The sequence below is a fragment of the Medicago truncatula genome, chromosome 6 (assembly GCF_003473485.1).
Source record: "Medicago truncatula cultivar Jemalong A17 chromosome 6, MtrunA17r5.0-ANR, whole genome shotgun sequence".
NCBI lineage: Eukaryota > Viridiplantae > Streptophyta > Magnoliopsida > Fabales > Fabaceae > Medicago > Medicago truncatula.
The window spans coordinates 33,675,953-33,691,502 of NC_053047.1; the positions used below are offsets into that span (position 1 = coordinate 33,675,953).

Genomic DNA, 15,550 nt, shown 5'->3' on the forward strand with positions numbered 1-15,550 from the left:
TCATTTATAGTAATGAAATATAAAATATCAAACTAATTGCCTAGGTGATTACATTGACCATCTATGCAAATTAAATCCTTACTTAGTAAATTTAAAGAACATAAGAAATAAATTTTGTTATCATAAATGACATGACTGTAATTTTGGTTAAAAATTCCTCTTTGTTGTTGTTTGTTTTGCACTTTATCTTGAATTCAAGTTCTGGTGTTTTGGTGATGGACCGTGTAACGGTGGTTTTTATTGACTTTAGGGAATCCGTTTTGTTGGAACACAAGTATGTTTGTGATTTGAAAAATTCCTAGAAATCTAACATAGGAGAGACTTCACACAATACAAATAATATAGTGGAGGTAGACCTCTTGGTGTGTGCTCTATTGGGTACCCTGTTTTGTAAGAGGACGATTTTGAAAATTTTAAAAATGAAAATTAAATCCTTACTTGTGTATTGTGGATTTAGGACAAATCACTCTAAGCACCTTACTTGCATCTTAAACTATTGGTGTTTGTGGATTTGGGAAGATTGCAGTATAAAGACATTCAACAATGCTTACATATATATCAACAATGAAAATTGTTCCTCAGAAAATAAATGGACTAGACAATTCTAATCTAACAATAAAGGCAAACTAGTGCCACAAGTACAATTTTGGTGTCAATATTAATTAGAAAATTCTACTAAGTTAGAAAATAACTACAGATTACAGGCTGAACTTACATGCCAACCTCTTATCTTGTGAGTCTGTTTCCACGTTTAAGTTCTTCCATTAGTTGATGTGCTACTGATTCATATCCCATTTCCCGAGCTTCATTTCAGTCAATCAAAGAGATCAAGTAAGAAAAATGTACAAGACTCAAAAGAGATTAAGTGTTTATAGTCCATAAGCGTTTATTATATAAATGCATAACTTCTTTAAGTTATCATGAAGAGCTTATGATGTATTATAATAAGTTTTTTTTTTTTTTTTTTTGCGCATAAACTCTCAAATAGTTTCAAAAAAGTTTATAGTCCACCACACCAAGCCTTGAAATTTTTTGAGGGCCAAAATTATTGTACGTGTGACCGCGTAAATATTGTTGGAAATATGTTCACGCTAGTTTTCAAATTCCAGAACTCATGCTAGTTGTATTAGCTTATATACCATATTCTAGATTGAAAAAATGTTTGAAGACAAAGCATTAGAACCACTACTTTCATGAGAAACACGACACAAAAACCTCATAATGCTCAAACAATCTTACAACAAGAGTTGCCATATTGTTCTTCATAACTTTTGACTTATTTTCACCATATCGTTTGACTTATCTGCACGACTTTCTCAATACTTGTTGAACTTCACTTCCATATATTCAATGTTTTATGAATTTTTATCCACTGCTTGAAAAGAGTTAGCAATAACATGCAATGACCCATAAAAAGAAAGAATTGCATAAGTCTTCAAAAACATGGTCAGAATCCCAATTGATTAGGACATCATCCTAACTCACTACAAAGATTGGTTACAAATACAACAACAACATGTTATTAAGGATAAAAAAAAATACATGTTCATATTTTCCCGCAATATTCAATAGAGTAATGATAGGGACACTCTCTTTTCAACACTCTCTTCAACACTCATTTTCTTATTGGATAAAATCAATGTATGACCCACCACTTTAAGTGGAACCCATTTCCAAAGTGCAAAACCCACCATAATTTAAGCTAATTAAAAAGTGAGTGTTGGAGAGAGTATTGCTAGCATTTCTCATATTCAATATAATATTGGTAGAGTTCTACCTAGTTACTACATCAAATGTTACTATTGCTTTAGAACATATGCCAACAACTTCTGTACACTTCTTGTAAGTAGCCAACCTACTAATAAAACTCTAAACAAACTTACATGCAACCCTAATTTGTTGAACATATGCATCAATAACCTTTAATTCATCAAGGACAATCAAGTTCAATATGTCAGCACTACATCACATATGCAAGCATTCCCCATTAAACAAAGTATGACCAACCCATACACTAATTCCTCTATTTAAATAATCAATAGCCAAGTTGTTAGCACTTGCATGGTCATTAGCAACGATACAAATAGACCTAATACTCCCATTCATTCATGCAATTTTCTAAATTATTTCATTTGGATTCACCTTTATGATCAACAATTAATTAAAAACTCAATATCCTTTTCTTCAAACCCCACTCATCATCAATATAATGAGATGTTACACGCATATAATTCATATTTTGAATCAATTTCCAAATATCAATGGTAAGTGACACCATTTGTATGTAAGCAACAAATATTTCAATTCATATTTCTCATCAAAATACAACCTCAAACAATCTCTGACAACGGAGACACAATAGAAATTTTAAATTTTGGTTGAGCCTTACATCTTTCCAAGTGGTGAAAACCTCGAGCACAAGTCAATTGATGATTCGAAAACCGAAAAATCATCCATGAAAACGTCCATACATTTCTCAATTAAATCGGAGAAGATGGCTTGAATACACCTTTGAAAAGTTGCGGGTGCATTACACAAGCCAAAGGGCATTCTTCTAAAAGCAAAAATACCAAAGAGACAAGTGAAAGTCGTCTTCTCATGATCTTCCGGGTTCACGGTGATTTAATTGTAGCCGGAATAGCCATCAAGGAAGCAATAAACGGCTTGACCGGAGAGTCTTTCAAACATTTGATCCATAAAGGGCAATGGGAAGTGATCCTTCCTTGTAGCTTGATTGAGTCTTCTATAATCAATGCACATCCTCCATCCGGTGACGGTCCTTGATGACAGTACGTCATTACTAGTTTTTTAGTCATATTTGTGACCCTTTTGTAATGTTTTGAGAGTCAAATGCTTGTATACATGGTTCAATAGCTCAAGATTCATAAAAAAAAAAGTTTTGCAAGAATTTAGCTACTAGATAAATCGTGCCACGATGGACCTGAATCGTGGCACGTTTGAAGCGTGGAATTTACTTGAAGATGCTGAAAAAATCATGGCACGATAGATATGTAACGTGCCACGATGATTGAATAAATATACTGCCACATATGAATTAATTGGATGAGCCACGTGAACATCTGTTCACGTGGCTCATCCTAATCTTTCTATTATTCACACCACCCAAAAGCAAAACAATTGTTCACGTGGCTCATCCAATTAATTCATACGTGGCAGTAAATTTATTCAATCATTGTGGCACGTTACATATCCATCGTGCCATGATTTTTTCAGCATCTTCAAGTAAATTCCACGCTTCAAACGTGCCACGATTCAGGTCCATTATGGCACGATTTATCCAGTAGCTAAATTCTTGCATTCTTTTCCAATTTGTGCAAAACTTCTTTTTTATGAATCTTGAGCTATTGAACCATGTATACAAGCATTTGACTCTCAAAACATTACAAAAGGGACACAAATATGACTAAAAAACTAGTAATTGTTGAGGCAAAATCCCTAATTAATTTTAAAGATAATAAACTTTAATGATTAAGGATGAACTTTGATTAATTCCTTGGTATTTAACTTGTGCTCGAGTGTTTTTACTAAGACAGAAAAAAGGTTTGAATCATACCAAGATGCATGAAATCAAAGGACATTGAATCCTCATACTAATTCTGAAGTTCAGAAAGTTAGTTCAGAATGTTGATCAGAGAGTTGATCAGAACGTTCTGATGAAGAGTTCAGAAGGTTGTCCATAAGCAACCTAGATTCATCAAGAACGTGAAGAACATGCAAGCATACTTGACATGAATAAAAGGTACATCTGCATGGATCTATCAACAAATAAAGGCATGGTCAAAGAATTATGTCAAAGGAACTTTAATGTTCAATCAAGACTATGAACATTAAAGTACTAGGAATATTCCAATGAGAATATCATCCTAGATGATGCATTCACTGCACTTCAGTTGTGTTTTACTATTAGAGTTGATTACATTAAAAGTTAAGTCTTACAAATCAACCTAAAGTAAGAACAAATGGAACATTCTGAGATCAGAATGTTCACTTCTGCACATGCTTCCAGCCATGAACAGTGTAGTTGGTGGAAAGATGAAAAAGCTAGCAAAAGGAGATCTTGCATCAGAGATAACGTGTCCTCTGATTTGAATCAAGCAAATCTCCTTGAAGCATGGGCCTGAAGGTGCAGATCCACTATCCTCTCTCTCCTGCACCAAATCCAAGACAGATTTGGTAACTTTATCCTAACTTTTCCAGCAACTTTTGATGCATATGGAGAAGTAACTTTTTAAGGATAAAACCTGAACAAATCTCATGTCACGTATTGGATAAAGCCAATTGGATAAAGCCAGAAACTCATCAGACATTCATCCTTGATGAACCCAGATGAAGAACATCATGAATATCAACATTCTGATGAAGAACACAGCAACATTCTGATGAAGAACACAACAACATTCTGATATTCAGAATGTTCACCCAGATTTTCAAGTAAAAGCTTGTGGAGCTCAGGACGCGTGGCATAACACCATTAGTCACCTTACAACGGCTATATGAGCCCAAAAACACTATAAATAGAGATCAAATGCTCAGCACTACTTGCACCATTGCAAAGCATACAATAAAACAACTTGAAATTGTTTGAAGCTCTTGCAATTGAATTGATCATCACTGAAGGCTCTTTTTACCTTCTTTGTAGTGTAAATCAATTCTCTTCTTGTTATCTCTCTTAAAGATAACTTCTTCTTCCTCCTCTTCTGTTTGATTCACAAACATTCAAACTTCTCTCAAATTGTAATCAAGTCTCATCTAGCTTTAGGGGTACTAAAGTGTTAGCTTGGGCAAAGATTGTAAAAGTCTAAGTGGTTAACTTAGCAACAAGGTGCAAGCCTGCTGAGGCTTAGAGAATACAGAATTGTAAGTGTTCAGGAGAACACGGATTGTAAGGTGCAGGATTTGAGAGGTTATCTCAAGCATCATAGTGGAAACTCTCACAAGATTGTGAGGAGTGGACTAACCCACATTGGGGGAACCACTATAAATCTCTGTGTTTATTCTCTCTTCCCTATACTCTTTACTTATTGAAAACACAAACACATTTACTTTGTTAAACTGTTTTTGCACTCAGACATCAGAACGTTCTGAAGTCTGTTATTAACTTAATCATTCCAAGTTTCAACTTGAGAATTACTTAACCCACATTGGGGGAACCACTATAAATCTCTGTGTTTATTCTCTCTTCCCTATACTCTTTACTTATTGAAAACACAAACACAATTACTTTGTTAAACTGTTTTTGCACTCAGACATCAGAACGTTCTGAAGTCTGTTATTAACTTAATCATTCCAAGTTTCAACTTGAGAATTACTTTTTAAGTTACATGATAATTTTTAAAGGGTCACTATAAATCTCTGTGTTTATTCTCTCTTCCCTATACTCTTTACTTATTGAAAACACAAACACATTTACTTTGTTAAACTGTTTTTGCACTCAGACATCAGAACGTTCTGAAGTCTGTTATTAACTTAATCATTCCAAGTTTCAACTTGAGAATTACTTTTTAAGTTACATGATAATTTTTAAAGGGTCACAATTCAATCCCCCCCCCCCCCCCCCCCCCCCTCTAAGGACCGTCACCGGATCGAGGATGTGCATTGATTATAGAAGACTCAATCCAGCTACAAGGAAGGATCACTTCTCATTGCCCTTTATGGATCAAATGTTTGAAAGACTCTCCAGTCAAGCCGTCTATTGCTTCCTTGTTGGCTATTCCGACTACAATTAAATTACCGTGAACCCGGAAGATCATGAGAAGACGACTTTCACTTGTCCGTTTGGTATTTTTGCTTATAGAAGAATGCCCTTTGGCTTGTGTAATGCACCCGCAACTTTTCAAAGGTGTGTTCAAGCCATCTTCTCCGATTTAATTAAGAAATTGTATGGATGTTTTCATGGATGATTTTTCGGTTTTCGGATCATCATTTGACTTGTGCTTGAGGTTTTCACCACTTGGAAAGATGTAAGGCTCAACCAAAATTTAAAATTCCTATTGTGTCTCCGTTGTTCGAGATTGTTTGAGGTTGTATTTTGATGAGAAATATGAATTGAAATATTTGTTGCTTACATACAAATGGTGTCCCGTACCATTGATATTTGGAAATTGATTCAAAATATGAATTATATGTGTGTAACATCTCCTAATATTGATGATGAGTGGGGTTTGAAGAAAAGGATATTGAGTTTTTAATTAATTCTTGATCATAAAGGTGAATCCAAATGAATTAATTTAGAAAATTGCATGAATGAATGGGAGTATTAGGTCTATTTGTATCGTTGATGATGACCATGCAAGTGCTAACAACTTGGCTATTGATTATTTAAATAGAGGAATTAGTGTATGGGATGGTCATACTTTGTTTAATGGAAAATGCTTGCATATGTGATGTAGTGCTGACATATTGAACTTGATTGTCCTTGATGAATTAAAGGTTATTGATGCATATGTTCAACAAATTAGGGTTGCATGTAAGTTTGTTTAGAGTTTTATTAGTAGGTTGACTACTTACAAGAATTGTACAGAAGTTGTTGGCATATGTTCTAAAGCAATGGTAACATTTGATGCAGTAACTAGGTAGAACTCTACCAATATTATATTGAATATGAGAAATGTTAGCAACACTCTCTCCAACACTCACTTTTTAACTGACTTAAATTATGGTGGGTTTCACACTTTGGAAATGGGTTCCACTTAAAGTGGTGGGTCATACATTGATTTTATCCAATAAGAAAATGAGTGTTGAAAAGAGTGTCCCTATCATTCCTCTATTTAATATTGCGGGAAAATATTAACATGTATTTTTTTTTTATCCTTAATAACATGTTGTTGTTGCATTTGTAACCAATCTTTGTAGTGAGTTAGGATGATGTCCTAATCAGACCGATTGGGATTCTGACCATGTTTTTGTGATGTTTTTGAAGACTTATGCAATTCTTTCTTTTTAGGCTTAATTGCACTTTTGGACCCGTAACTAATTTAAATACAAAACAGCCCCCTATGTTTTGATTCTTTGGCAGTTTTGGACCCTCAAGGCAAAAAAAAATAAAAAGATTGACATGTGGCACCTCACTTAGGGTGCCACGTCAGCATTGACCGACTTAACAATAGACTGGGGTCCAAAACTGCCAAAGAATCAAAACATAGGGGGCTGTTTTGTATTTAAATTAGTTAGAGGTCCATAATCGCAAGTTTTGGAAAGATAGGGGTCCAAAAGTGCAATTAAGCCTTCTTTTTATGGGTCATACTCTTTTCAAGCAGTGGATAAAAATTCATAAAACATTGAATATATGGAAGTGAAGTTCAACAAGTATTGGGAAAGTCGTGCAGATAAGTCAAACGATATGGTGAAAATAAATCAAAAGTTATGACGAACAAATTGGCAACTCTTGTAAGATTGATTGAGCATTATGAGGTTTTTGTGTCGTGTTTCTCATTAAAATAGTGGTTCTAATGCTTTGTCTTCAAACATTTTTTCAATCTAGAATATGGTATATAAGCTAATAAAACTGGCATGAGTTCTGGAATTTGAAAACTAGCGTGAACTTGCTTTAGGGGCATTTTCGAAAGTTTGGTTAGGAGTGAGCAAATTTTGTTGGGATAAGATATTGAGCCATGGGAAGAAGATGCTGAGACATGAGGGAGCGGCACTACTGATGAGGCACTTGGGTGTGTCGTAGCAGGAGGTGGAAAAAATTTGTGGTACGGAGTACGGTGGGTACATTAGTTACCCGAAGCTTAGGGATTTATATACGAGGTACCTTGGTAGAGCTAACTTATTGGCGGATACGGAGGATGCAGAGGAGATGGAGGAGTTGCATAGGGTTAGGACATTTTGTGTGAAGTCTTATCTCTTATATCTTGTAGGATGCTTGTTGTTTGGTGATAGAAGCAACAAACGCATCGAGTTGGTTTATCTGACGACTATGGAGGAGGGCTACGCGAGGATGCGTAATTATTCCTGGGAAGAGATGACACTCGCATACCTATACTGCGAGTTAGCTGAGGCGTGTAGGCCTAGAGACAGAGCTCTTGGGGAAGCGTGACACTGCTCACTGTAAGAAACTTATAAATGTGAACCTTAACTTTTATTTTTTTGTTATATTTTTTCGTTTGTAATAATTTATAAATGTGATTTGTTTGGTTTGTGCAGACATGGTTTTTGGCGCATTTTCCTGGCTTTTACAGTGTTGATCCCAACACCGACTACATGGAAAACTATCCAGTTGCGGCGAGGTGGATGCTTCAGAAGGGTCACGGAGAGGGGATCACGTATCGGTCAGGCCGTACGAAGAGCATACGGAGATCCAGGATTTTGAGGAGGTTTTCTGGTATTCAGGCTGGATTATGTGCGGTGTTCGTAGGGTGTACCGTCACTTGCCCGAGAGAGTTTTGAGGCAGTACGGATACGTCCAGACCGTCCCCAGACATCCGACGGATGAACGGATGTTGTAGAGCTGCCACCGCCTCAGATTGTGCAGGCATTCGTCGACTTCCGCACTCACACGCTTAAGGCGGCCGATTGGGATAAGCAGGCAGGAGAGCAGACATTGCGGATGGCGGATGTCTATGTGTTATGGTACACTAGGGTGTCTCACCTCAAATTTTGCCACCTCTTCGAGGAGATCTTCCGACGCCAGCAAATAAAGAGCAGATCATTGCACAGCAGTGGGAGCGGTATGAGGCGAGAAGCTCACCTGACACCTATGACATGGTTAGTGCCGTTGTTGCCTACGCTGATGCACAGATTGGCCAGGAGAAGGTCATGAGCCCTCAGCAGTGGTTTTAGGCCATGAGCCATCTTAGGAGCAGATCGCGCCGATCTTGATCATGAGGCGAGGCTAGAGGCCGAGGAGAAGGCACCAGCAGCATCAATAGGACCAGGACCAGTAGTATAAAAGACAATGTTATGGCACTACTTGGTAACATAGGCTGGAATGATTTTGTAGGAGAAATGTACTACACCTTTGAAACCTTTACACTTGAATTTATGAATACTATCATCTGTTTTGTTCAGGTATAACATGTAGTTTAGTTTGGGTAACATAGAGTATAACATGTAACTTACTAAATTTTGTGACAAAATGGGTTTTGCAAGCGTGGGGCTCATTCATGTCTCTCATAACCAGGATACTATGCCTCAAAATTATGACCAACAGGAGTTTTGGTTACAAATAACTGGACGGGACCATTATGAATCTAAATCTGTCAAGGCAAGTATGATACATAACTGTTTTCCGCTACATACATAGTTATGTCCTGCACCATTTTCGGTAGGGCGGAAACGGGAACGGTGAGGAGTGATGAGCTATTCATTTTATGGGATATGGTTAACAAATATGTTGTAAACACTAGCTACTACCTTTAAAGCCATTTGGCATCTGTGGCGGCTCAACCCAAAGGTAATAATGGTGGGATTGATTAGTTTCATTGATTGGAAGATGGGAGCGAAAGTTGCAGCCGAAGAAAATGGCATTGACGAGGAACTATGCCATTGATCTTGATTTTTGTAAGCAGATTCATGTGGTTAGGGATATGGATGGGAAGAGAACAAATTTTCAATTGAAGGAATATTCAATTTTGTTGCCAGATCCATTGAGAACTGACACAACAAATCTAGCAAATTGGCTTTATCTTGATTTAGATCCACAGGTACCTCAAAAGCAGCCTGCGCAAGATGAAGGTATGGGTGATAACTAGAGAAACAACAACCTATAGGGGGAATGCAAGATGACGATGATTGACATGGAAAGTTGGAGCTAAGGTTGGCAAGATGAATGAGGAGCTTTTACTCCAAAGACAAAGGCTTGTAGCAACGATGTCAATCATTGTCATCTTGCATTCCCCCTATAGGTTGTTGTTTCTCCAGGTTATCACCCATACCTTCATCTTGCGCAGGCTGTTCTTGAGGTACATGTGGATCTAAATCAAGATAAAGTCAATTTGCTAGATTTGTTGTGTCAGTTCTCAATGGATCTGGCAACGAAATTCAATCTTCTTTCAATTGAAAATTCATTCTCTTCCCATCTATATCCCTAACCACATGAATCTGTTTACAAAAATCAAGATCAATAGCATAGTTCCCCTCAATGCCATTTTGTTCAGCTGCAACTTTCGCTCCCATCTTCCAATCAATGAAACTAATCAATCCCCACCACTATCTTACCTTTGGGTTAAGCCGCCACAGATGTCAAATGGCTTAAAAGGTAGTAGCTAGTGTTTACAACACATTTGTTAACCATAGCCCAGAAAATGAATAGCTCATCACTCCTCACCGTTCCCATTTCCGCCCTACCAAAATTGGTGCAGGACATAACTCTATGTATGTAGCGGAAAACAGGGTTATGTATCATACCCGCCAGTTATTTGTAACTAAAACTCCTATTGGTCATAATTTTGAGGCCTAGTATTCTGGTCACGAGAGATATGAATGAGCCTTGCGCTTGCGAAACCCATTTTGTCACAGAATTCAGCAAGTGACATGTTATACTCTACGTTACCCAAACTAAATGAAACAGTGTGTTTCGGGTTTGTGACATTTTCTGTATCCTGAACAAAACAGATGGTACTCATAAATTCAAGTGTAAAGGTTTTGAAGGTTTAGTGTGTTTCTCCTACAAAATCATTCCAGCCTATGTTACCAAGTAGTGCCATAACATTGTCTTTTATACCTAATGCCTCTAAAGCACGTGAATTGGGATACCTATTCAGTGAAATTCTTATGTTCAAAAGCTTGTTGTACCTCGTCTTTTCAGATGTGATGTTCAGAATAATTCTCATCTCATTAGGTTTACCCTTTTTCTTCTTGTCGTTGGAACTGCCAACAACATCAACAACCTTTCTCTTTTACAATTCGTAAAAAATCGGGTCACGATTTGAGGAGCGTATAAAGGAATTTTGAATTTTAATGTGCAATCGTGACACGATTTTTGAGATCAGGGCACAATTTTTCAGTTACTGAAAGAGGGTGTGTAAAGGCCAAACATGTTTTGATTTAAAGGGTTCAAAATTTTGGAGATAAAAACGCATAAGCGTTAATAAATCTTACTCTTATTCAGTCTTTATATGTTGAAGAACTGGAGATCTGGTGGGAAGCCATCAAAACTCATAGTCAGTCATCCAATTTATGTAATAAACCCTACTCTTGTATTATTGTTTATGTTTTAGCCATGAGTAGCTAATTCCTCAGTGATTAGGTCGTAGTTGATTGTATTCTAACCTTTTGATCAATATAAACTGTAAACTCTATTTTCTTATAATTGCAAATCTAGTTTATTCGATATAATTTGTGTTTAATGCTTTTATGCTCTTATCAACTATAAATTGAACACAGAGATTATATGACTGCTAACACCAGCTTATTACTTAGATATAATATACTGTTCAACTAAACGGATAATCTAGGGATAGAAAATTGTTAAGTTGTGATATCTAAATAACGTTTATTCAAACCTTTGAGGATTACGGGTTCACCTAAGGTCTTAGGGAATTGTTAATTATCGTAAACTAGAGGAACAATTACACGGTTTAAGTTCAGATTAGCAATTAGCGAAGATCAAATGATTTGGAAGACCGGATCCTTTTCTCTTAAATTTCTTACAACAAACCTTTATTTTTAGCTATTTATTTTAAATCGCAACCCAAACCAATTGCCTCACTACACCCTGCCCATTTAACCACATCCTTAACATACTGTTCAACTAAACGGATAATCTACGGATAGAAAATTGTTAAGTTGTGTGATATCTAAATTAACGTTTATTCAAACCTTTGAGGATTACGGGTTCACCTAAGGTTTTAGGGAATTGTTAATTATCGTAAACTAATTACACGGTATAGGTTTAGATTAGCAATTAGTGATGAACAAATGATTTGAAAGACCGGATCCTTTTCTCTTAAATTTCTTACAACAAACCTTTATTTTTAGCTATTTATTTTAAATCGCAACCCAAACCAATTGCCTAACTACACCCCGCCCATTTAACCACATCCTTAATATTGATGAAATTGCTAAGTAGAAATTAAACTCTATAGATAATATTTAGAATTTTTAATTATTAAAATTGCACTTTATTTTATCAGGGCCAAGTTTTCAAGATTAGAATCCAACTTTCAAAGTGTTTAAGATGGCCCCGTGTATATGCTATGATAAACTCAAACAAAACAACCAAAACAGGCTCATAAGTCATAAGTAGTGATAATAGAAAGACTAACCTGTGTGTATTGCGATCCCAGTTGGCGACATCTTTCGTTTCCTCATGCATATTGAGCTACATAGCAATTAAAGTAATAAAATGGAGTCATCATCTTGAATAAGATCAAAACAACTTGCCTTTAAAACATTCTATACACATTTATGCCTGCATATTGATGGTATCTAAATTCAAAAGGCTAAAAAGATGTTGAAATTTAATAGTTCTACCTGTTACATATCCAATAAGGTTTTATTCCTTTCTCTTCTATGCAATGTGGGCACATCCATTCCTTGTTCTCTCTCACCTCCTCCATTTCTGCATCAGAAAAATAAATATAATTTTTTAAGTAAATGTACACATTTTTTTTGTACACTTTGAATATAATGAAAAATAACCTTTTTTTATGACATTTTGATGTCAATATGCAGCTTACTTAACTTTGAATAGAAGTAACATCAAATAAACATGAAATCTAGGCTCTTAATACGATTTTAATTTTTTGTTATTGATAATGCAATTTTGATCTGTTTACACTATTTAGGTGATTTTGGCCCAATTTGGATAAACAACTTAATCAAGCGCTTATACTGCACTTATCGTACACAACACATGCTTATATGCCAGTTTTATAACAAAAAATAGATACAATTAAACTTTTTTCATATAACTAAGTTGTTTTCATAATCTTCATAATCTTCTAGATTATGAAAGTAAGCTTAAAACAGCTTGTGGAAGTAAACTTTAGTTCATGTACATGCCATAAGCTCTCCCAAACAGTCTGAGAAATGTTTATGTCGGTAGATAATAAACTCAAACAAGTCAATCCTAACATGCCTTTATTTATTTGAGCATGTCTATTTCTTCTTACCTTCACCATAACGAACCTTGAGACAGGCTCGACAAAAGACACCATTGCTTGAGTGACACGCTGAACAATCAGTCTTTCCTGTTAGGAATATGCCGCGAATCTGTTAGATCAAAGAAAAACTGTGCAAAGAATGCAGTATAAAGCATCAAATCTTACCTAAACAAGGTTCATTCACATCACAATTCCCACATCTCTTGCAATCTTCTTCCCCACACAATTTCTTTTGCCTGCATTTATGTTTTTCATTGCAATGTAATCATTACTTATCCACATACATACATACACACACGACTGTAAAGAATGCTATACTCTTTTAACACATTAGTTAGGACTAGTTTGTTTTTTCAAAAGGTTAATTTAGTGGATTTAAAATGTATCACTTTGTAAAAATGTGTTGACTTCTTCGTAAATGAAACAATCGTAAAGAGTCTATTACAAGCATTCCTTATATATGTCAATGCCGGATTTCAGAAAATAGCAGTTATGTTCAAATTTCGCAACGCAACAGTGCTATAGAAAAAGGGTACGAGGGCAAGAGAATATGACCTGCAAAAGTGGCAGCATATCCCCAAAACTGGATTGTAGATACTGCCTCTACCCTTGCTATCGCAGCGCCGCGCAGAAGTCTCTGCTGAAAGAAAATGCTCTACATCCTTCGGGTTCAGTTCAATGAGAGGGGCATTCGCAGGCCTTTTCTCATCTTCCCATTTATCTGTAGTTACAATACAGCCCTTCTCCTCTTCTTCCCCATTTTCTGCAGTTACCTTTTCTGTAACGTAATTCAGTAAACCATCAGAACTCACAGAAAAACACAATGCTTCCCATGCTACAGCAAAAAAAGGTTAATAACATGACATTTTGAACCTCTAATCTATATCTAATCTACATATTCCTTCATTTTCACATATATCTTATTAATCTCTCCTTGAAAACTTTAACCAATGTGGAAAAATAGCATGGCATACTAAGAAACAGGTTTGGAGGCTTAAAATAGTTGTTTACTAATGTTTGATAGAGACTAAACTCTTAAGTCCTGTTTGGGTTGAGGTTTTGGAGGGCTAAGTTTATATTTTGATATTTTTAAAAAAATTAAAAGAACATCTAATGGTTTACTAAAGCGTAGACACAAACACGAACACGTCGACATCGATAAAATTTTGAAAAAATAACATACAAGTATCGGTGTCGGACACGACACGTGTCGGACATCGGGACATACCTTCAATCAGAAGTGTCCGTGCATCAGAGATCATGACTAAAGATCGATGAAGCACAGACACTCCTCCGATTAGGCGTGTCCCGGTGTCAAACACACATCGATGTCCAACACACCGACACATATGATTACACTAAATTATGTGATTTTATCAAATTATTAGAAGTGACGGCTTGTCAATGTCCGTGTTTGTATTTGTGCTTCATAGCTAATAGTAATTATCATATAATCGTTCAATCACACCTAATTGATTTAAACAAACATTTTAGAAAAGTAAGTCTTTCCCTCCCTTCCCCAACTAAACCATCCAACCAAACATACCCTTAATATGCTAATCCAAAGACCGTGTAATATATATTTTTCAAAAACTAAAATAAAATGATTATTTTGCTACATTTTACAAAGTAATAAACAGAGACAAGAAAATTAGGGTTAAATTAAAACCTTGTTTTGGCGTAACAGCATAACTGAAACTACTTTTCAAACGGTTAGATCGTCGAGGCAGAAGCCCGTCAAGCGTTGCGGCTACAGTAACTGTGCCGGTGGAAACATCCTTGATTCGCTGAGATCGACGCACTGGAGTAAGACCATAAACCCTTTTAACAGGTGTACGTTGTTGTTTCTTAGTTGGAGTAGAAGCTTCTCGAAGATTTGAAACTTTATTCAAAATACCCAAAGATTCTAACCTAGCCTTCAATTCATTCATCAACATAATCATAATCATTATTACATTTATATCGTTAATCAATAATTAATCATAATAATAATGAAGGGATTAGGGTTAATTGATTGATTACCTTGTTTTCTGACATACGAGCGTTTCTGAGAGATTCGTAATCGGATTTTGAAGTTTCTTTCATTTTCATTTTCCCCTTTTTTTTTTTTGTGTGTGATGTGTTAGGTTTTCTTCTGAAGAACAAAATAAAGCAACACTCGGAGTGTGAAGAATGAATGAATGAGTGTAACGGCTATATTTTGCTACTATAACTATAGGTTTGAAGACACCACAATTACGAATTACACCCCTTCTTCTCCATTCAAATTCTATTCCTACTTTTAATTGAGGATTTTTTTGTTTTCTTTTTTTTGGGTCGGAATTGAGGATTATTTTATGATGTTTTTTAATTTATTTAGACCGTTAATGTAAAAAATTTACACATGCATAAAGTGATGTGGTCACATTAATAATGAGAGTTTTTTCTTTTTACAAAATGAGCGAGTTTAATTATTATACTATTTTTTTTTTGAAACATTA

At 35.7% G+C, this 15,550-nt stretch overlaps 1 protein-coding gene across 2 annotated transcripts; it reads right to left on the reverse strand.

Annotated features, from left to right (window-relative positions):
- Positions 1 to 528: 528 nt before the first annotated feature.
- Positions 529 to 15,336, reverse strand: LOC11414636 (cell division cycle-associated 7-like protein). Of its 2 annotated transcripts, none has more exons than XM_003619812.4 (8): positions 15,093 to 15,329; positions 14,740 to 14,986; positions 13,626 to 13,848; positions 13,236 to 13,306; positions 13,080 to 13,157; positions 12,439 to 12,526; positions 12,231 to 12,286; positions 529 to 803 (listed from the first exon to the last, which is right to left on the reverse strand). In XM_003619812.4, the coding sequence occupies exons 1-8, from the start codon at positions 15,159 to 15,161 to the stop codon at positions 727 to 729; spliced, it is 909 nt and encodes a 302-aa protein (XP_003619860.3). In that variant the 5' UTR covers positions 15,162 to 15,329; the 3' UTR covers positions 529 to 726. The 2 variants fall into 2 exon arrangements, with proteins under 2 accessions (XP_003619860.3, XP_024641163.1); XM_024785395.2 differs by lacking the exon at positions 529 to 803 and adding an exon at positions 11,063 to 11,100 and having other exon boundaries at positions 15,093 to 15,336.
- Between the last annotated feature and the right edge of the window lie 214 nt (positions 15,337 to 15,550).